General features: G+C 36.7%; 1 protein-coding gene across 2 annotated transcripts in view; it reads left to right on the forward strand.

Moving 5' to 3' along the window:
* Positions 1-24,134, forward strand: part of LOC150090764 (phosphatidylinositol 5-phosphate 4-kinase type-2 alpha-like) — a 148,867-nt gene that overhangs the window by 43,952 nt on the left and 80,781 nt on the right. For both annotated transcript variants that reach the window (XM_090379979.1, XM_090379969.1), the window contains exon 3: positions 17,511-17,607. In XM_090379979.1, coding sequence (XP_090236105.1) covers positions 17,511-17,607 — 97 coding nt within the window. The remainder of the gene's footprint in view (positions 1-17,510; positions 17,608-24,134) is intronic.

Genomic DNA, 24,134 nt, shown 5'->3' on the forward strand with positions numbered 1-24,134 from the left:
GACAGTTTTAGGTCGGCTGGAAACTGCTAGCTTCGGGGGGATACATAGAATTATAGATTAATAGTAGTCGCAGGCAGATATAAAAGTGATTCTTGAAGCTCTTTATAATAGGACATGCACCAGGCTGGAAAGCAAGGTGTTAGGGTCCTCATGGGATATGCAAATACACTGACTCTGTTAGGATTACTAAATAACAGAAACATGTGCAAGTGTACTTGTGTGTGCACTAATTTTAGGATTATAGTAAAGTTGATGTATTTCAAATACTGGTTAGGTCATCAGACACAGACATTACTGGGCTATTGAAGACATGGTGCGTCTCAGGCATAAGGAATGCTGAATTTCAATATGGTGAGTACAATGTGTACAGAAAGGATATAGCGTTACAGGTCTTGCTGCTCCAGGTGATTTCCCACAGCTCCGTGATGATCTTTTGTGATGTAATACAAACTGTAAATGCCAGAAAAGTATAGATTATAGTGTGGTTGTAGAGTAGTATTGATTCCTCTGGCCTCTTTACTCTTGGGCCCTTGCAATGTCAAGGTCCCACAGGTCTCTGGCAATTCCTGGGCTTGCCAGGAAGGGAACAGAAGGGGGTAAAAGAGATAAAGAAAAAAAGGGAAAGAGAAAACAGAAAAGCAAAAAAGGGAAGAAGGATTTTTTTTTATTAGAAACAAGTGTGATTTTTGGACAAAAAAAATCACCTGTGTACCCTGTATTCCTGCATCAAAGATGTTTTATGTGTAAACATCTTTGACGACACGTACCAAATTTCAAACAGCTGGAACTAAAATCACGAACGATGTAATTTATGCTCTCGCCAGCTATTTACTCTGCCGAATGCCCGCTGCTCACTCTACAGAATCAACGTTTGGAAGAGGTTAGGCCATAGCCTAATTAGCCATTTGATTATAGCCATTTGTTAAATAGTATGATTGTAACAATACAAGTATTGTTACAATCATACTATCATGTTACTTTGTCGCAAATTACACATGCAGCACTACGAGATCTGCAAGAAACTACAGTATCCACGCATAATTTGCTATCGAAACTGACTTGGCTCAGGATCTCAACAAGTACAAGCATGAGATGGTAACGCTGCACGTTCCATTTCGCAATGAGGAAACAGAGATGCTGTTAGAGACGAAATATGTTAAGACCTATGACCACAATGAAGAGCTCATACTAGATCGTAAATTGTATGAGTCGGACTTGGACATTTGCAAAACGATTGAAATATGTAAGATGATGTATCAAGACAGTGATGATGTTGGTCCTGACGAAGCATGCGGTAATGACCCGCATAGCCTTGTAGTGCAGCTGCGAGAAGACCCCTTTCGAAACTTTTACACTCATCCAAACAGCGAGATGAATGAGGATCTAAAGCTCGCCACGCATTTGCAAAGAAACGCGAAAACTTGATAACCAACGAGGACTTGTGCAACTTAATGAGAATGACCAATGACAAGCAAAAGATTCTACTAATGCGAGTATAATGCAAAAATCAGATTATACTCGCATTGTTTCCTAATATATCAGGCGCGCTGGAGCAAATTTGCATTTCAAAAATTTGTGTTATAGCAGAATTGACTATATGCCCTGAATTATGAAATTTTTTTTTGCAACCAGCTGGTTTATGCCACCTCTGAGCACATCCAAGATCACCTCTCATGATCCTTTGCGCAATCTCTTCTCCCAACTCCATTCTTTTTTGCCTTTCTCATGTTTTTTCCGCAACCAGCTGGTTTGTGCCAGCTCTGAGTACATCCAAGATCACCTCCCATGATCCTTTGCTTTAAATTTTACAAGATATCCATTTCTCTGGTTACCAAAAGGTTTTTCTCACGGGTGGCAATGGTTAGCCCAAAGTGGTATGCCCCGAATCATAAATGTTTATCCACAGCCAGCTGGTTTATGCCACCTTTCTCATGTTTTTTCATGATCCTCTCATGATCCTTTGCGCAATCTCTTCTCCCAACTCCATTCTTTTTTGCCTTTCTCATGTTTTTTCCGCAACCAGCTGGTTCGTGCCAGCTCTGAGTACATCCAAGATCACCTCCCATGATCCTTTGCTTTAAATTTTACAAGATATCCATTTCTCTGGTTACCAAAAGGTTTTTCTCACGGGTGGCAATGGTTAGCCCAAAGTGGTATGCCCCGAATCATAAATGTTTATCCACAGCCAGCTGGTTTATGCCACCTCTGAGCACATCCAAGATCCCTCCCATGATCCTTTGCGCGATCTCCTCTCCCATCTCCATTCTCTTTGCCTTTCTCATGTTTTTTCTGCAACCAGCTGGTTCATGCCAGCTGTGAGCACATCCAAGATCACCTCCCATGATCCTTTGCTTTAAATTTTTCAAGATATCCATGTCTCTAGTTACCAAAAGGTTTCTGCTATGGTGGCAATGGTTAGCCCAAAGCCACCTAAGTGGTATGCCCCAAATCATAAACGTTTTTTTGCCACCAGCTGGTTTATGCCAGTTCTGAGCACATCCAAGATCACCCCCCATGATCCTCTACTCAATCTTCTCTCCCAACTCTTTTTATTTGTTAAGAAACGGAAATGGCATCATTTCCTCGTCGCAAAATCGTGACAAACTGATTTTACAACCGTCCGAAATTTAGTAGGTGCCGCTAAAGATGTTTATACATCAAAAAGGGGGAGGTAAAGGTGTGGATGATAGGGAGACTTCCACCAGGAAATAGAAGAGTACGGGATAGAGGTGCACTGCTGCAGAGGCAGCCCACCCTCTACGGGGGGGGGACTTTAAAGAGCTATGATAACATTTAGGGTGGTAGGGCCCACCTCTCACGTTCCATTAGTGAAACCTTAGGGGTGGACAGAGTCCTTAGGTGAGAGAATGAAAGAATAAAAGTCATTGAGCACATCCCTATGTGGGAGTGGTTGCTATCCAGTTATCAATGAATAGCCCAATACTGGCCAGACCAGCTGGTGCTAATGTCAGAATCCCATGTCATGTTGGCAACTAAGGTGAGTTAGCATGACATAAGCAGTGGCAGAGGGCTTAATGGTAGGTTGCCTCTATTGCAGTCAGTTCAGGAGGCACCTGTTCATCATAGGGTTACAACACACTCATGCCAGCCTGTCGTACACCTGATGAATCAACATGCAGATAGTCACAACATGTAATTTATTTTGCACCAATTCAAGTGCACGAACAAGGGATGGTACATTTAGCATCCACCCATCATTTGCTTATCAGTCTCTCACTCTTGCATGCAGACCATATATAAGACAAGAGGTATTATACCTATATTACATAGTACTGTGCTTGTGTTGAAGGTTGAGAAGATGAAAGAAGATGCTTGTTGACATCAGAATTGAAATTCTGTAGATTGTAATTTCCAGGAAATACATATGTAGGAAGGTTGTTCCAGAAAATGGAAGTTGAATGAATAAATGAAAAAGAAGAAAAGTTGGTTCTATGAGTTTGAAGTTGAACAGTAAAAGGGAGTTGACTGGTTGTGACATGTGTTTGGTCTGCTTTGGAAGAGAGAGTGGGAATTATAGAAGTCAATTCAGAACACTGCCCATGGAAGTATCTATAGAAAAGGCATGCAGCAGAAACAGAATATTTATGAGACAGAGAGTGGAGACACTCTGTTAGAGATATTGTTCCACAATATCTCTAACAGTGCCGCACATCTGGGCACTGTCCCAGATGTGGGAACAGTATTCCATGGTAGGGCAGATTTGTACAAAATGAACAACTGTTTGGAAGAAAAGTAACATTGAGAGCGAAAGAGAAAACCCATTTTTTTTAAATTCAGAGGAAACAATGTTTGTAATGTGCTTATGCCAAGAGAGATTAGAAGTCAGGGTAATCTGCAATAGCGATATATGACCTTGTCTAGAAATCTGCCTGTCGTCAAAGATAAGCATAGGAGCAGAAGAATTCTTTTTGCAAGACAGGACTGAGTTTTAGAAGGATTGAAATCAACTAAGTTATCTGCCCCACTGGAGAATTACCTGGAAATCAGGTAAGATTTCCAGGTAATTCTCCAGTGAAGAATTGGTAAAGAATTGGTAGTGGATATTTGAGAGTTGAAGCTGTTTGTGCATAGCAAGGTTTCTGAAACTAAAAGGTAGAATGAAATATATTATCATCAGCAAAACTAGGATAGGATTTACAGTCAATCGAAGAAGGTCATTTATATACAAGAGGAAAAGAGTGGGAGAAAGAACTGAACTGGGAAACACCAGCATTAGTGGAGAAGCTAGAAGACAGAACCATTTACTATCACCGGCAGTGAGCAGTCAGAGAGAATGGATACTCATTTACAAAAAAAGTTGGCAAACCATAAGATGGAAGCTTATTTAGAATATTGTCATGTGAAACGTGATCAAAGGTCATTGAAATATCAAGAGCAACTGTTTGAATTTCACTAAACTTTTCCATTGAATTTGTCTGTAGATGGGTTAACATAAGCCAGAATATCACCTGTGGACCGACACTGGCAGAATCCACACTTGAGATCATTGATCAGATGGAAGGTTTCTAGATAGTTACTGGTTAATTGATTTCTCCATTACTGAAGAAATCAATTAAAAGGTGGTATATTTACATATGTCCATTCTGATAATCACTGTCAGAGACTTAGTAATTTGGAATCTCCTTTTTTCGATCTTCTCTGTCTTAAAATTTTTCTGCTACATTCTATAAAATTCATCTGTTGCCTCTATCAAACTCCACTATTCACTAGGAACTCTTTCTCTTCATCTCTTTGAAACTTGACTTTCTCCAGCAGGGTGCCTCCGTAGCCAGGTGGGAAGGAGCAGCAGTGCGTAGCACACGCTTCTTGATTAGACCGGGGTTCGAGCCTGTCACCACCAAATATGGAGGATGCGGAAAGGTCAGGGAATGACCACCACATATTCCCGGAGCAATATGGCCTTAGTTGCTAATGCTCCTAAAAACCACACAACATAATTAACTTTCTCCAGTCCAACTTCTTTCCTAACAATGAGGTAATTTTCCTTGGTGATTTTAATGTTCACACCAGCTGGCTTTTATTTTCTAGGCACACTGACCCAGTTAGTCAAAATGCTGAGGTCTTTTCAATTACTAATGACCTCACACCGATTGTTGATTTACCTACCAGAATACCAGACAATCCTAACCGTACAGTCAAGAAGCTTGATCTTTTTCTCGCAAACAACCCTTCCAAGCAGACAGTTGAGGTGAGTGGTCCTTAAGGCACCTCTGATCACAACTTGATGATGGTCTCTTCTCCAGTGAAGCCTTTCTCTCATGGCATTCTCAACCTCGTGTGTGTTGTTTATCGTTCATCATTACCAGCCATTTTCAATCCGTTGCAGGATGAAGTCCTCTCCAGCAACTTTTCAGTTCCTTCTGTTTTGTGCAGTGGCCATCCATTTACTACCCACAAACTCGTGAATTTCATCTGTCCCTCTCTTCTTTTTTGTCTTCCAGGTTTTCTTTTAGTTCCTCTTGGGTACCATTCTGTTATTTTCTTAGTCCATCTATCATCATGCCTTCAAGCTGTGTCCTACCCAAGTCCATTTCAGTTCTTTAGTTTTGATAAGAATGTCCTTTATTTGTGTTTCTCTTCTTATCTAACAATCTGATACCTAATATAATTCGTTCCATTCTCCACTGTGTAGTTTTCAGCTTCTCTTCCATTCGTTTGGTGAGTGCCCAAGTTTCACTTCCATAAATCATGCTGGAGAGTATATATTTGTTCATTATTTTACCTTTCAAAACAATTGGGATATTGCTCCTCATTGTGTGATTATATTTCCTGACACTATCCATCTGAAATTGATTCTTCTCTTGACTTCCAGCCATTTATCATTATTACAGCTAATGACTTGTCCAAGATAAGTATATGAATCCAACATTTTAATTGCTGCTGCTCCTATGATTATATCCCCTTCTGTGGCATACTTTTTCATCATTACTTTTCGTTTAGCCATATTCATCTTTAGTCCAAAATCCGTACTAACTCTGCATAACTGATTAAGGTTTTCCTCTAATTCTTTGAGCTCTTGGCTTATGATTACAATGTCATCTGCAAATCATAAATGGTTTAGGTACTCTCCATTCGCATTGATTCCTTTCTGTGACCCGTCCAATCTTCTGAAAGCTTCTTCAAGGGCAGCAGTAAACAATTTTGGAGATATTGCGTCTCCTTGTCTAACTCCTCAGTTTTAAATTTGCTACTGTTCTTGTCTAGTCTAATATGCATTCTCATATATTTTCTTCAAAATCATAATGTATGGGGTGTCTATGCCTTGTCTTTCCAGTGCCCGAAATATTGCTTTATGCATATGGAGTCAAATGCCTTTTCATAGTCCACAAATGCCAGGCATAATGGTGTTTTATATTCATTTGCTTTCTCCGTTAGCTGCAATATTATGTGAAGGTGATCCGTAGTTGAGAATCCTGTCCTAAAGCCAGCTTGCTCTTTCAGTAGATTCTCTTCAAGTATTCTTTCTAATCTGTTAGTAATGACCCTTGTGAACAACTTGTAATGTGGGATAACAAGATAATTGGTCTATAATTTCCAATTTCTGATTTGTCTCCTTTCTTATGCAGGAAAACTATGATTGCATTATTCCACTCCTTAGACATGATGCCTTTCCTAATGAATTTTGTGAAGCTTCTTGCCAGTTTCTGAGTCATGCCTCTTCTTCCTAATTTTAATAACCCTACACTAACTTCATCTTCACCCGCTTTCTGATTCATCATTTTCTTCAATGCATGTTCTGCCTCATCAGGAAGGATATCATGTATGTCGTATGTGTTATTAATTCCTGATCCATCTTCCCCGTTGCTAGCATCATTCTCTTCCTCCTTATATAATTCATTATAGTAGTCTTCTTAAATTTGAATTATGCCTTCTATGCTATTTATAAGTACACCCTCGCTATTCTTCAGTTTCAGTATCATTTGTCTTTCTGTATTACTGCTCATGGCTGGCTGCTGATTTAAGTCCTTTGTTTTCCCTTAATGCTTGTTCTACTTTCCTTGTGCTAAATCTGATGTCCTCCTGAGTCTCTTTCTAATGGCTTTGCATAACTCAGTATACTCAATTTTGTACTTGTCAATGTTTATCTTGCTCCTCATTTGTTCTCATTATCTCAATGTTTACCTTGCTCCTCATTTGTTCTCATTATCTCAATGTTTATCTTGCTCCTCATTTGTTCTCATTATCTCAATGTTTATCTTGCTCCTCATTTGTTCTCATTATCTCAATGTTTATCTTGCTCCTCATTAATTCCCTGAGTCCAAGGAAGCCCTTATAATTATGGCTAAGGGTTTGCTTACTTCCTTTGCTGCCTCCTTTAATATAACTGGATAGATCCCATCCACCCCAGGTGCCTTTCTTGTGTTTGTTTATCTTCAACAATTTCTCCTCCACTTTACTCTCAGTTATTACAAGATTCTCTAGCTTACTGCCAGAGTTGAATACACCTCTGGCATTCCCCTCGCTGAATAACTCCTCATGTGTGAATGTCGATGCAAAATATTCATTTAGTTTGTTAGCTACCTGTTCCCTCTTATGAGAGGATCAGGGGGTGCTAAGGATCTTTGGGTACAACCATGCTGCAGTGCACGGAAACTGAACTTGGCCTGTTACAATGTAAGATCGCTCATCGGTGAAGACAGGATATTAGAGCTGGAAAAGGAATTAGAAAATGTGAATTGAAATATCATCGGCTTGACTAAAACAAGAAGAAGAAATGAATCGCTTATAAGTTTATCAAGTGGAAATCTTCTGCACACCAATGGAAACAGTGAAAAGAGTGAAGGTGGAGTTGGCTTTCTTGTCCATAAAGATATAAAAAACAACATTTTGGAATTTAAAAGTACATTACAAAGGGTGTCAAGACTACTATTGAGGATTTCTAAGAGGTACAAACTAAAGGGTTATAATAATATGCACCAACGTCGAGCCATGATGATTAAGAGGTAGAAGAAATGTATACTGAAACTGAGACTTCTAGATGAAACAGAAAACTCACTACAAAATTATTATGGGGGAGTTCAATGCTAAGGTTGGAAAAAGACAAAACAGTGCAGAATGGGAAACTACAGGAAATTTTGGAATTGGCAAAAGAAATGAGAGAGGTGAAAGACTTGTGGAATTTGCAGAATCTCAAGGAATGTCAGTAATGAACAATTCTTTCAAGAAAGGGGGAACAGAAAGTGGAAAAGCCCAAATAGGTTAACAACTATTGAAGTTGATTTCATTAGCATTAGTAGGGACATATGATGCAAGAAAGCTTATACAGCATCAACCAAAAAAAAAAAAAAAATCCTTTGCATTTCACCCATCCATTTGCTCCAAATGTTTGTCTAGTTCTGCCTTGAATTTATTTAAGCTGTCAACTTCTACAACAACATATGGAAGTTTGTTCCAGCAATCAGCCACACGCTGGCTAAAGGCAAACTTCTGCACATCTATTCTACAGCGGTCTTTCCTCAATTTGAATTTATATCCCCTCGTGCGATTAATCTAGAAAAGAGGCAGAATCCCATCAGCATTGAGCTTGCTCAAACCATTCATGGCCTTATACACCTCAATCAGATCACCTCGCAGGTGCCGAATCTCCAGACACCGTAATTTGCAAATCTTAAGCCTTTCTTCATAAGAGCATCCCTTTGTTCCATTCACTAATCTTGTTTCCCTTCTTTGTACTCATTCTAGCAGCTCTACAAGCTTCCTAAAATGAGGCCTCCCGACCTGTATACAGTACTCAAGGTGTGGCCTGACCACTGCCTTATACAAGGGGACAATCACCTCCTTATCACTGCTAGAAAAATTGCTGAATATCATTGACAAGACACAATGAGCTACTCAAGGAAACTGTCTGCAATTCTCAGAAAACTTCCTATCTGATTGCACAATTACCTCCAGGTCCTTTTCGTTCTCTACCACCTTGTGTGACTTACCACACAGCTGATATGTTACTGTGGGGTTACTGCTACCCATATCATATGCAGTATCTTATATTTGCCAATGTTAAACTTCAGTTGGCATCTCTCAGCCCATCTGCTCAACGTTTCTAGTTCCTCTTGCAGTAGCTTACTGTCATTAGTGTCATTAAAAACCCTGCCAACCTTCATATTGTCTGAAAACTTAGACATTAAGTCTAATATACCTTCATCAGTATCATTAATAAATACAGAAAACCATAATGAACCCAACACTGAACTCTGATGGACTCCACCAATAACATTAGTCCACGAAGATCAGTGTCCATTGATTACCACTCTCTGTCTTTTCCCACTCAACCATCTCTTTATCCATAGCAGCATTTTGCCCTTAATGCCGTACTGCTCCAATTTGTACAGTAGTCTTCCGTGTGGAACAGTATCGAAAGCTTTCCTAAAATCCAAGTATATTATATCAAAATTATTTTTTGCATCCAGTTCCTTTGTACACATCATAGTATCCAATCAAATTGGTCAGACAAGACTTATGCTTAACAAACCCAAGCTGTGTCCGAACTATAACTGAAGTGTTGTCTAGATGATCCTGCAGTACTTTAACCAGTGCTTCCATCAATTTTCCCAGAACAGAAGTTAAACTAACAGTTCTGTAATTACTTGTGTCACCCTTTGATCCTCCTTTGTGAATTGGGGTCACATTTGTACATCTCCAGCCCTTGGGTACCTCCCCTGAGTCCAAGGAATCTATCATAATTATGGCTAAGGGTTTGCTTACTTCCTTTGCTGCCACCTTTTATATAACTGGATATATCCCATCCACCTCCAGTGGCCTTTTTTATGTTTATCTTCAACAATTTCTCCTCCAATTTGCTCTCAATTATTAAAAAATCATTTAACTCACTATCATAGTTAAATATACCTCTGGTATTCCCTTCCCTGAATAACTCCTCATGTGTAAATATAGATGCAAAATACTCATTCAGTTTGTTAGCTACCTGAGCAGGATCATTAACAGTTGAACCATTGATATCAAGTGGACCAATCTGATTCATCCTATCCCCTTCCTACTAGTTTACATAAGTAAAGAACTATTTGCAGTTTTTCTTTGCATCCTTTGTCAAAGATTTCTTGTAATCTGCCTTTGCAAGCCTAACCTCCTTTGTGATTTGATTACAGACCATTTTTTTTTTATCAGCAGTTGCTCTCTACTTCTCTCTCTCTCTCTCTCAGGGTAACGCATTTTTTTTTTCCTCTGGTGTAGCATAAGCCACAGACTTCCTTCAACCATATGACTAATAATAATGTCTCATTGGTTCATCTGATATCCATTTAGGCCTAAACCTTGAACAATATTTCTTTGTTGGTATGAAGAGCCTAGTAGCTTCCAAGATTAATTTTCAAGATTCATCCTCAATAACAGAAGATATATTGTGAATGATGTTACCATCCTGAACAAGGTAAATGTTCCAAGGAAAATGTTGGAAGTGGTCAAAGAATGGTAAGATACATACTTGATATAGATTTAAGAAAAGAAAGGAAAAACTGACTCGAATAAATAATACAAAGGCCTTTTGAGATAACAGAACTTAAGAATGGGTTTGAACTTCTGCAGACCTTTCAGGACCAAGAAATTGATGAGGAATACAACTTTCCGAAAGTCATAAAGCCTGAGAAATCTACAGGTAAAAATAAATCCAAAGAAGAAAAAATTAGTCAAGAAACACTTGTCATGTTGAACCGAAGAGAAAAGTACAAAATTGTACTTGTCAATGTTTATCAGGTACCCACAGACTGGAGATGTGCAAATGTGACCCCAATTCACAAAGGAGGATCAAAGGCTGACACAAGTAATTATAGACCTGTGAGTTTAACTTCTGTTCCAGGAAAATTAATGGAGGCACTGGTTAAAGAAGCACTGCAGGATCATCTAGACAATTCAGTTATAGCTCGGACACAGCATGGTTTTGTTAAGGGGAAGTCTTGCCTGACCAATTTGATTGGATACTATGATGCAGTCACAAAAGAACTGGATGCAGAGAATAGCTTTCATATTATATACTTGGATCTTAGAAAGGCTTTTGATACTGTTGCACATGGAAGACTGCTGCACAAATTGGAGCAGTGTGGCATTGGAGGCAAATTGCTTCTATGGATAAAGGGGTGTTGAGGGGGAGAAGACAGAGAGTGGTAATCAATGGACACTGCTCATCATGGACTAATGTTATTAGTGGAGTCCCTCAGGGTTCAGTATTGGGTCCTTTATTGTTTTCTGTATTTATAAATGATATTGATGATGATATATCAAGCTTAATGTCCAAGTTTGCAGACGATACAAAGGTTGGCAGGGTTGTGAAGAACACTACTGACACTATGCTGCTGCAACAGGATCTGGAAAGGTTGAGCAGAGGGGCTGAGAGGTAGCAAATGAAGTTTAACATTGACAAATGTAAAGTACTACATATGGGAAACAGCAATCCCAGAGCAACGTATTAACTCTGTGGTACTACACTGACAGTGGTAGAGAATGAAAAGGACCTGGGAGTAATTGTGCAGCCAAATATGAAGTTCTCTGAGCAGTGCAGACGGGCTTCAAGAGTAGCTCATGGTGTCTTGTCAATGATATACAGGAATTTTTCTAGCAGGGATAAGGAGGTGATTATTCCCTTGTATAAGGCAATGGTCAGGCCACACCTAGAGTACTGTATACAGGTCTGGAGGCCTCATTTCAAGAAGGATGTAGAGCTGCTAGAATGAGTACAGAGAAGAGCAACAAGATTAGTGAATGGAACAAAGGGGTGCTCTTACGAAGAAAGGCTAAGTTTTGCAAATTGCAGTGTCTGGAGACTAGGCACTGGCGAGGTGATCTGATAGAGGTTTATAAAGCCTTGAATGGTTTGAGCATGCTCAATGCTGATGGGATTCTTGCTCAGAATAATCACCTGAGAGGGCATAAATTCAAATTGAGGAAAGACAGATGTAGGATAGACATTCGGAAATTTGCCTTTAGCCAGTGGGTAGTTGGTTTGTGGAACAGACTTCCATCCCTTGTCATGGAAGTTGATAGCCATAAATAAATTTATGGCTCAGCTGGACAGGTATTTCGAACAAATGAAGGGGTGAAGTGGGGTTTTTTTTTGGCTGATGCTGCATAAGCTTGCTTTCTTGCATCATATGCCTCTACTAATGCTAATGCTAAAGTGAAACCGCCGGGGACTGAGCGCCATTTGTTTTGTTGTGTTGTCACACATTGGTAGGTTTGGTCTTTTCCTCTTCGTGCTGACCAGGCATCTTGAAGAGAACCACTCTACATGTTCGTTGCCACCAAAGTGGCATAACAGGCATATAGTGGCAAATATCCACTACCAACTTCTTACATATCAGTTTCCAGGTAATTCTCCCATGGGGTAAAGATAACTTAATTGATTTCAATCCTTCTAAAACTCAGGCCTGCCTGATATCTTGCAAAAAGAATTCTTCTGCTCCTATGCTTATCTTCGATGACACTGATTTCTAGGTAAGATCATATATCTCTATTGGAAATTACCCTGACTTCTAATCTCTCTTGACATAGCACATTACAAATATTACTTCCTCTGCATCTAACAAATTGGGTTTTATCTTTCGGTCTTGGCATTACTTTTCTTCCAAACAGATGTGTTCACATTGTACAAATTGCAAATCTGCTCTACATGAAATATTGTTCTCACATGGGATGGAGCCCCCAAACTTCTCAGGCTTCTAGATTTCATTCTAAAGGGGCAGTTATGGTTAAATATAGATATTCTGTTTCTGCTTCATGCCTTTTCTATAGATACTTCCATGGGCACTGTTCTTCTGAATTGGCTTCTATAATTCCCGCTGTCTTTTCCAAAGAACTTTAAACACGTGCCACAACCAATCGACATCCATTTACTGTTCAACTTAAAACTCACAGAAACAACTTTCCTTCTTCATTTATTTATTCAACTTCTGTTTACTGGAATAACCTTCCTTCATACTTATTTTCTGGAAATTACAATCTACAGAAATTCAAGTCTAATATGGACAACTATCTGATTTTACCTTCTCAAATTTCAGCCCATGCATGGTACTATAGGTTCTAATACCTCTTGTGTCTGGGATTTCATTAAAAAAAATAATTTCTTTTATATCAAAGAAAACATGAAGCATAGTTTTATTTTTGATTTTTAAATTCTCGCTTTTTTGGTCTGTGGGATTATTTCGTTGTCCATTATATTATTGACTGTCTTAATTTCTGGGTTGTACTGGAACAGCCTTAGCTGAGTGGTCAGGAGCGGGAGTGCAGTAGCACACGCTCTTTGAGTAGACCGGAGTTCAAGTCCCTGACTGCTGAATACGGTCAATCTGCCAACCTGCAATGGACCAGCATGGCAGATTATGGTCCATTTCCCTCGGCATGAATTGTTGAGGAGGCTTCCATCCTGCAGTGGGTTGATAATGGCTGCACTTTACCTTTTTTACTGGAACAGCCAACTCTCATCTGAAATTATTAGAGTAGTCAAAAAGTGTGGATCATCTTTGATTTTCATTTAAAATTTTTTTTGGCACCATTTGTTACACACTTTTCTCATGCCTAAATTTTTAGTTAAATTTGCCTGTCTGTCTCTTTGTCCATACTGAGTTCTGATGTATCAGAACTCAGTATGGTGATTTAAGCATTAGAATGCTTAAATCACCATTTAAGCATTCTAATGCTTAAATGGTGATCACTTGTAATCAGTGTCTTTATCTGGTCCACATTTTCATCAGGTTTAAAGGATACCACATGACCTGTTCTTCCACATTTTCTCTCTCTCTCTCTCTCTCTCTCTCTCTCTCTCTCTCTCTCTCTCTCTCTCTCTCTCTCTCTCTCTCTCCTAACAGTCTTTTTCATTCAAACATATGAGCTCTTGAAATAGTGTCTCTTCCCCATAAACCTGACATAACAATTCATAAATTTCAGCTGTTTTATCTAGTATTTTTAAAAATTTGAGTCTGCTCCCTTATTCAATTCTGTCATTTTTCTGGCAAATTGCAAAAGTGCAGGGTAATGAAAACTTGTCTCGCTGCAAAGCGAATGAGTTTGCTGGAATGTTGGTGTGTAGTGGCTGCGTGCAGTCTTGTTATTTTATAGTCACACGTGGTATATTTTGATAAAGTTTTTTTTGCGAATTAATTAATAAAATGTGAATAACACTAATTAAACCATATGATTTGTTGTGTGAGAAGTATTATATAAAGAAAGCTCAACTGCTACACAATAGAACTACTTAATAACTGGTGATGTTTCTAGATTCCTTATTGATATTCAGGCTTAATTATTATGCCTGAATATCAGTAAGGAATAATAATAATATCAGTAAGGAATAATGAACCCTTATGATTGGGTTCAATAAGGAATAACACTTAATCCTGACAGGATTAAACCTAATGATAGGATTTAATAAGGATTCAGTAATGAATCTAGCAATGTTGCTAATTATTAAGTATTATTGTATGAGATTTTAACTTTCTTTATGTGATACTTTTTACATAACAAATCCTGTATAATTTGTGTTAGTAACATTTAATTAATTAATACATTATGAACAACTGTGTCATGTCCTTCTCCCAGCACATTAAAGTTTTATTATTATTATGTGTATTTGTTACCTCATAGGATTAAGATATTGTTCTGAAAGGATATCTCCATTTATGCAATATATATATATATATATATACGTACACATATACACACAGCCGTAGGACTCAGCTACAGTCAAAGTTGTCACTGAGGGGACTGCAATATCCTTGACACTATAACTAAGTTACATTATGACAGAGATTGACATATTTTTAAATTAAATTGAAATTAGTAGAAATTTAATAATAAAATCTAATTAAGATATAAAATTCATACATAGTTATGACTCCAGTTACATTAAACAGTGTTTCACTTTCATAGGTATCGCACACACTATTTACGTACATACATTAAATCAGTATATCCGTCTTGGAGTTACACATAACTTTCTCAATTTTAAATAATTTGACAAATTGTTCTGCTTTAATCATTAAAAATTGACCACTTATTGGGATATTTCTTTGTTGTTTAAATCACTTCAATTAAAAGAGGGATGTCAACATAAGAATGTTCAGGTTTTACGGATGCATTTCATTTTGCTGCAATTCTTTTTCAAGTGGCTCAATAACTTTTTATTTCAAATTCAAAATTGTATGTACTGTTGATTACAATAACTTAATTCATGAGCAGCAACACATTTCATCTTCCCATTTTCTGTTCCTCTAATACAGTGTTTCTCAATCGGTGTGCCGCGAATATGCTTCAAGTGTGCCGGATGAACAGGATGCCACTCCATAATGCATGAATCAGTCCTGAATTAGTAGCGTATCATAACATAACCTTTCACTGTAGTGCTAATCACTAATTAATAATCATTACTAATCAGGTTCAATCTGTCCCAAATTGGTGGCATAACTAACCTAACTTTTTTTTTCACTAGAGTGGCACCCTATTCTTAAATGAGCCAAAAAATTTATAAATCCAAGTTTTGGATTTATAAATCCAAACAAACAAAAATACAATTAATAAAAATTAATTGTATTTTTGTTTGTTTTTATATAATTATGTTAATTTTTTACATATTTCCTTTTAAATTTTATGTACATTCAAAAAAAGATATTAAAAGCATTATAAAAAAATAATAAGTGCATTATTAAATATACCCAACAGAAATAATTTCCCATTTGTGAATATATGAGTATAGTAGAGTGTACTGGAAAATTTGTGTCTTTTAAAGGTGTGCTGCAAAATTTTAGCATCTTTAAAAGTGTGCCGCAGCAGTGAAAAGGTTGAGAAACACTGCACTAATAGTTTCATCTTATCTTCAAAACTGAAAACTTTTGCATGCAGTCCATTGTAAAAGTATTGTACTGTATGGTGTACAATATTAATTTATTAATAATAATTAATTAATAATAACTTATTAATCTTTGCAAATAGAATTATGCCAACTGACCGGAATTCAAAGTGAAAGCAATTTTTTTGAGCAAAGAGTATACATATGTGGGTGAAAATAAATGCTTGAGAAATTACTCTTGAAAAATAAAGTTTTGAGATTGTCAGTTCCTCAGAGCCAGTGCACTCATTGAGGCATTGCTTATGAAGAAACCAGTTTGCAGTATAGTACTAAATATGCCACAAGGAATGGTTGAATTACATAAAGCCTCCTATGCACACATACAACATCAATAAGTACAATGTTTCATGAGTTGCATATGCTTACTGCTTTCCTTAAGTTTACTATACAGTATAACATGATACAATGTAAACTTTAAAAGGAGCAGAAATAATTGAATTAATTCAGATTTTACTGAAATACACTCTTTTCATCCTGTATAGTGTAATTTAATGAAATAACACCACTATACAAGATGCAGTGGGTAACTAAAAAAGGGGATCACCTTATGTGGTGAACACATATTGCTGGCCAGTTCGCTGTAAAATTTGATGCTATAGCCGAGGTATGCAATTTTTAAATTGCATTGTAATCAGGGTACAGTGGCGCAATTTATATGGAGATTTTTTATAAATGGCTCAGTTTTGACATTATAGCCAGGTTGTTATTTCTGGCATTGCTTTAACTGAGTTTGACTGTGTGGGAAAAGCATGTTTGTTATATCGTAGAATTAAGATTTTGCTCTGTAGGAATGTACCACTTAAATGTAGTAGGATGCAATGGAATAATTGGCATTCGTTTACAAAATTGTGATATATGAAAGATTTTATGGGATGTAATCCTTGTGTAAATGGAGGAATTGTAGTACTACAGCATTTTAGGTAAATCAGGTGATTTTTGGAAGATGAATAAAGGTGTAGAGTGTATATACTTTTGATTCAAACTATGAATTTATGTCCCTCTAGCTACAGTCAAGCACGTGTAGGAATCTGGTCATCAGGTGAATATCATTGGGAGCACAACTATGGTGTGTAGCTAGGTCAGAGCAACTTCTCATCCTTAGCCCTCCTAAGATGAAAATCCTGGATGCATCACTTGAATCTAGGCCCTGTTCAAAGAGGAAGTAGAGAATTGTGCTCTAAATAGAGATGGGACATCAACAATATACTGTGAATTTAATTTGATATGGTCTATTCTGTAGATTCTAGTGTAATGCCAGAATTTATTGTTCATTTCATCATGGCACTCTTACTGTGGAAAAGAAAGTGAACTCCAAATGTAGTAGGTTGTAGTCCTATACTAGGTTGTGTCATTGTTTTGCTGTATGGTCTTTGGTAGCTTTCACATAAAATATTATGGTTATCAGAAAATAGGTTATCATTTTGACTGAGAAGATACCAAGATTTTTATTATGTTTATAAAGGATTTTGTATACGTATGGTATTGTTTGTTTAAAAAATTGTTTTAGATCTTTTGATAGTTTTTTTTTTTTTTTTTTTATAAAAAATGTTTAATAAGGATATAATTTTGTTTAAATAAACTTCAATAATTTTTCTTTAATAGCATTTTTAATATACTTTTTTTTTGTCTTATTTTAATACAGAGAAAGTATGCCAAGTCATTTTAAAGTGAAGGAGTATTGTCCTTTAGTTTTTAAGAATTTAAGAGAACGGTTTGGAATTGATGATGTAGACTATATGGTGAGTTAACAATAAAATGAATTTCCTTCTTTCTCATTTATGGCAGAAATACAAGCTGATTCAAAATGCAGTTTAACCTCTGTGTAATGAACTTGCCTATAATGAAATTTTCTTTTGAACATTGGATTTCAAAGTAATTCACATGTAATTTTACCTCCACATAACAAATTGATACTTCTCTATAACAAAGGTTTAAGTCAGAGCCTTTTTAATATTTTCTTATTATTACAACAGTATATTAAGTAAAATAGAAAAAGGTAAAGCGTGATCTTTGAAATGCTGGTGTGGTGTAATAAGGATACAACTTATTTCGGCATTGTTCCTCAACCTTTTGTTATCTGCAGCATCCTTTTACTCTAAAAAGATAACATCCTGGTACCCCAAAAGAGTGATTAATCTTAATGGGTTTGTTTTTAATTATTATGGCAAGATCATTTTGCACATCATGTCACACATAAAAACATAGTACAGTTTGATTGACAGCTACTAATCAGCATGAGCTGTGGGAAAATTGTCTCCACTACCATTAACTGTTTTGCATTAGCTACCATAAAACAGTTGATGATAGTGGAGAAAATTCATTGCAAAATAATGCTTTGCAATATATGAAACAAATGGATCAATCAGAATTTCAAACCAGTTCTGGATGGTTATGTAGATTTAAAAATAGACATGGGATTTTATTGAAATCAATTTCTGTTGAAATTGCAATATTTGGAAAGAGAATATTTGAAAAAGATTTTGGTATGATACAGTCCAAAAGAAATTTTTAATTCAGATGAAATGGCTTCTTTTTTATAACTGCCTACCCAACAAAACTAACTTTCAAAGATGATAAATGTTTTGGAAAAAGTACAGCAAGAAAAAGAGTAACCATTATTACCTAGAACCCAAATGTTTACTTGTTGTTTTAGGACTTGATTATAATTTTAATAAAAAAAGCTTGGACGACTAGTGAATGGTGGGTACAAAAACACAGCAAAACAACAGCAGAATTATTTTAGTAGTTGGCTGCCCTGCTTATTCACAGGGCAGCCAACTATTAAAATAGTAAGGTATAAGTTAAAAATTGAAAAGTACAAAACTGCTGTTTCTGCCACTGAATATGACTTCATAGCTTCAGCCTGTGGACCAAATATATTTAAGAATCTGATGTTCCGTTATTGTAAGAGGGTGCTTGAAAAAAGTAATTGAGAAGAACATATTATATCCATTATTATGAGATTGTGTTATCAAAATAGTCAAAGCATTATGAGATTGTGTTATCAAAATAGTCAAAGCATTACGAGATTGTGTTATCAAAATAGCCAAAGCATTATGTGATTGTGTTATCGAAATAGCCAAAGATGAAACACAAATGACTTTGTATATTGTTTCACTAAGTCAAGATTTGTTGAGAAACGTGTAGTTGGATCTGGAAGTTGATTGAGAAGAGGAAGGTGATTTTCACTCTTGCAAATTAAAAGAACAATAAGACACATTGCTGAGTAGTGGAAATGTGGAAAATGACTTACGTTCGATTTCCTTCAAATTGATGACAATATGGTAATTAATGTCTTTTCCACTGATGGTGATATATTAACAGTAATTTGAATGAAGAGGATGAAAAATTAATGATTTTGGTGAAGAAAATGAAACTTTCCAAAATTATAGGAAAATATGCTTCATGTTTAATATTAACAGAACAGGCTGCAAGTTCTTAGAAATATACTGGATGGAATTTTGCACTGCTTAAATAAATGTCTCACACCTGAGTGGGCTGCATGTGGTCACAGATGTATACATTTGAATTTACTATGGTTCTGCTTATACCCCAAGACTGCTATAATAGGGTAAACTTTTTTTTTTTTTTTAGAACTTGAATGATTTACAAGCATACCATGTCCATATCAATTCACTTGTAAAGTGTTGAGTAACTCTGATTAACCACTTGGCCAAAATCATCACTTATTGCTTATTCTGTGTTGTGTATTTTAAATATTCTGTTTATGCTCTGGGATGGTCACATTAGTTTAGAGGAGTTATTTACTGCACAGTACTGTATTTACAGATGCAGGATGCTTTTAATTTAAAATTGCCTCGAAGTGTGTTATAAGTGAATAATGGTTAAAAGCTGTCTGAAAATTTTTATATTAGAAATGAAATTGGGAAGAAATGCCACATTTTCTGTGATAAATGTATAATAATGTAGTGAGATGTACTATTAGAACAGTAGTTAAGAACCAATGAAGAAAAAAAAAAAATCTTGGGATGTGGTAAGATAATCACTGTAGGCACTTATATTATCCACAGGTGGGCTTGCCTATATATAAGGACATAAAAAATTACATACTGCAATAGAGGTGACATCAATGTAGATTTCAGTATTCTGACTGTATCATTTTTACTCTTTTTCTTAGGTTGAAAATTAGAAAATTGAATTACAAGAATGCTTTGATTGCCAATGCACTCATGGGTGCTCATTTGGCATTTCTGCTTACACAAGTTTTTTTTACTCCCAGTGGTGTATTGTGTTTTTGTAATGTCTGCTCAAAGATAGCATGCTCTACAGTGAAAGCTTTGCCATTGATTTCATTTTTTCAACTTTATTTAATGCCCTTGCAGACAGCACAGTGGTTATGATAATTACAGTCCTCCTACAGAGTGGAAAAGGCCTGGGTTAGAATCCCATTAATGTTGTGAAGAATTTTTATAGACTTTTTTTTTATATCTGAGGCCAACTAACTCAACCACAACATGGCTTAGGTAGTCAGTCTCAGACAAGGGTTGTGTAGTTTTTCATTTAAAAATACAGTGATTATGACAAAGACATAGTAAAACAACAGGACAGAATTATCTCAAACATATTGGGTCAGTTTGTAGACCAGATATGTTTGAATTGAAAACTGTATGTTATTCCTAGTTACAAAGTACATAATTTTAGTAAACTTTACTGTCTGTTTCAAAAATAGTAAATGATGCACTGTGTGTGCAGAGTGCCCCCAGTCGTACAATCTTTTTGCTGGTCTCATCCGAGGATGCGAGATTCAGGAACTAGCTAATTTAACTATGGCAAAAGCTCTCCATAATTAAATGTGTTGGCACTTTTTTTTAATAGTTTGTCTAGTTCTTCCTTGAATTTATTTAAGCTGTCAACTTCACAACAACAGATGGAAGTTTGTTCCAGCAATCAACCACTCACTAAAGGCAAACCTCTGCACATCTGTTTTGTAACTGTGTCCTTCCTCAACTTGAATTTATAGCTCCTCATGTATAATCTCAGCAAGAGGAAGAATCCTATCAGAATTGAACCTGCTCAACCCATTCAAAGCCTGAAACAAACTCACGTTTTCCACTTACCTGAGTATAGTACCACATTAGTATATTACTCTCAAGTTACTTCTAACCATATGCAGTACTGTACTGCACATTTGTCAATGTTAAACTTCAGTTGCCATTTCTCAGCCCATTTGTCTAACTTTTCTAGATCCTGTTGCTGTAGTATACTGTCATTTATGTGGTTACCCACCCTGACAATCTTTGTATCATTTGCAAACTTGGACATCAAACTTATATGCTGTCATCAGTATCATTGATAAATATAGAAAACAACACTGGGTGACTCCACTAATAACATTAGTCCACAAAGAGCAGTGTCTATCGATTACCACTCTCTCTCTTTTCCCACTCAACCATCCCTTTATCCGTAGCGGCAGCTTACCCTTAATGCCATACTGCTCCAATTTGTATAGCAGTCTTTTATGTGCAACAGTATCGAAAGTTTTCCTAAAATCCAAATATATGATATCAGTAATTTTTTGTATCCAGTTCTTTTGTTACCACATCATAGTATACAATCAAATTGGTCTGACCAGATTTCCCCTTAACAAACTCATGCTGTGTCTGAAGTATAGATGCAGTCTTGTCTAGATTCCCTGCATTACTTCTTCAACCAGTGACCTCATTATTTTCCCTCGAAGAGAAGGTAAACTAACAGGTTTGTAATTACTGATGTCACCCTTTGATCTCACTTTGTGAATTGGGGATACATTTGCACATGTGCAGTCCTCAAGGACCTCCCCCAAATCCAAGGATGCTCTCATAATTTTGGCTCACAGTTTTCTTACTTCCTTTACTGTGCCCTATGATTAGATAGATCCCGCTCACCTCAGGAGCCTTTCTGGTGTTTAACTTCAATTTCTCTTCCACTTTCCTCTCAGTTGTTACAAAATCATTAGCTCCCTATTTGATAAACTTCTGGTCTCCACTTCCATAAATAATTCCTCTTGTGTGAATGTAGATGCAAAATACTTATTCAGTTTGTCAGCAACCTGAGCAAGATCATCAGCAGTTGAACCATCACTAGGCCGACCGGGCTAGCCGAGTGGGTAAAGTACCTGCCTGGAAACCCAAAGGTCGCGGGTTCGATTCCCGCCTCGGGCTTGGATCAAAGTACTGCAAAAACCTTTGGAGGTGCAATATGGCCACAGAAGCCGATGCGCCAACAACTACCAAATCAATCAAAATCAATCAATGAACCATCACTATCAAGTGGATCAATTTGATTCATCCTCTTCCTTCTAGAGTTTACACAAGTAAAATGTCTTTGCTGTTTTTCTTTTCAACCTTTGCCAAAGATTTCTTGTAGTCTGCCTTAGCTTGTTTGCTTCTATGTCACCTGATAATTTATATGCATCCCATCCATTTTTCATTTTTTCACTTTTCTTCTACAAGTCTCATTAGTTCATATGACATTCATTCAGGCCTAAACCTTGAAGAGTATTTCTTAGTTGGTACGGAATGCCTAGTAGCTTCCAAGATTAATTCCTCGATAGCGTCCCATTTAGAATTTGCTGTTGGCAACATCATCAGTTGGTCCCACTGTATAGAATTTAAAAACTGTCTGAGACCACTGTAGTTACTTTTTTTTATAGCAAAACCCTTCCCTTTACTCCTGATAGTAGTTACATCTTTAAGTAAATCCCACATCAGTACTCTGTGATAACTGCCACCTAGTGGTTCCTTTATCTGCAGATTCTCAATGCATGAATAATCATTGCTGATAATCAGATCAAGAATATTACTCCATTCTGTTACTTCTCTGTCATGCTGATGTAGAAGAAAGTCTTGCTAGTGGGCAAGTGACCTACCCACTAGTTCGTCAATATCTGGAAAGTTAAAATCTCCCATTATAAGTCATTCTGATTTACTAGCCTACTCTATTTCTCCGCACAGTTGATCATTGTACTCATCAGAGTCATTAGACCTATAACACACTCCTACTCATTTTCCTTTCCAGATTTTATGTCACACCCAAACATTGCACTGGCCATACATGTCAACTGGATGCACTGCTTTATATTTAGTCTTTTGTAACTAAGAGCATAACACCCCTCTTCCAATGCTTACAATAAAATTAAATCCTTGTCCTATGTGTAAGAGATTAATGGCTTTAAAGTATGCAGATACAGGTAGCCCTCAATTTACGCCGGGGTTGGGTTCGTGGGGGGTGCAGGCACAAATGGAATCAGTGCAAATGAAACCCTTTATATAATGGAGTCAATCAGAAATCACAGGGTTATGTTCCAGGCACCAAAAATTTTACCTACCACTTTGCATTGATTGTTTAATTTTATTAGCATTCTTCATAGTTGTAGATGGAGGCATATTCATAGCCCTACACACATTAAGGCTGCTTTCACCAGCTTCCATCCTCCAAATAACCTCCATCTTATTTTCCAATGCGATAAGTTGATGTGTCTTTTTCACGCTTTCATTTGTACTAGGATTCAATGAACTTCTTTTATCAGATGTGGCTTCTTTTTATTCTATTAAATTAAAAACTTTATAACATGATTGGCAAAAACTGCACATGGCTATCACTATTATTAATTATTATTTAATTTATTAATAGCACAATTAATAAAAAATGTTACTGTAATAAATTTCCAACATGTGTAAATGGCGTAAACAGCAACCAACTGAATGCTTCACCACATGAACTTTTAAACTGAAATCATGTGAATGCTTCACCACATGAACCAACTGAATGCTTCACCACATGAACCAACTGAATGCTTCACCACATGGATACCACCTGCATCCACGAGTATCTACTTTGAGGGTGGAAATCTTTCTCATCTCTGATTGGCTATGATGCAGACATGCTAATTGCTTATTGGCTCAGATTGTCCTAAATGATACACAGTACAGTACGATGCTGATAACTTTTGTCTGAAGATTTTAAACTTTCAATTTATATAAATATTGCAAAAAAATAAAAATTAAATAATTGCAAAAATAAATAAATAAAGATAAAAATGGCCTTGTGGTTAGTGCTCGGTGCTCTTGCGAATGGTGCAAATCGAACCAGTGCAAAATGAGGGCATACTTGTGTATGAATAGACTAGACTAGGCTAGAATATGAATTTTTTGCAAATTTACACTTCCTGAAGCATCACTGAAATCATGCGTTACCACTGTGATTTTGGCACTGGTATGAAGGCTGTTCAATAAAGGATGATCATGATTTTTTTTTTTTTCACAAC

Source organism: Mastigoproctus giganteus, chromosome 1 (assembly GCF_048544385.1).
Source record: "Mastigoproctus giganteus isolate SK-2022 chromosome 1, ASM4854438v1, whole genome shotgun sequence".
Classification (NCBI taxonomy): domain Eukaryota; kingdom Metazoa; phylum Arthropoda; class Arachnida; order Uropygi; family Thelyphonidae; genus Mastigoproctus; species Mastigoproctus giganteus.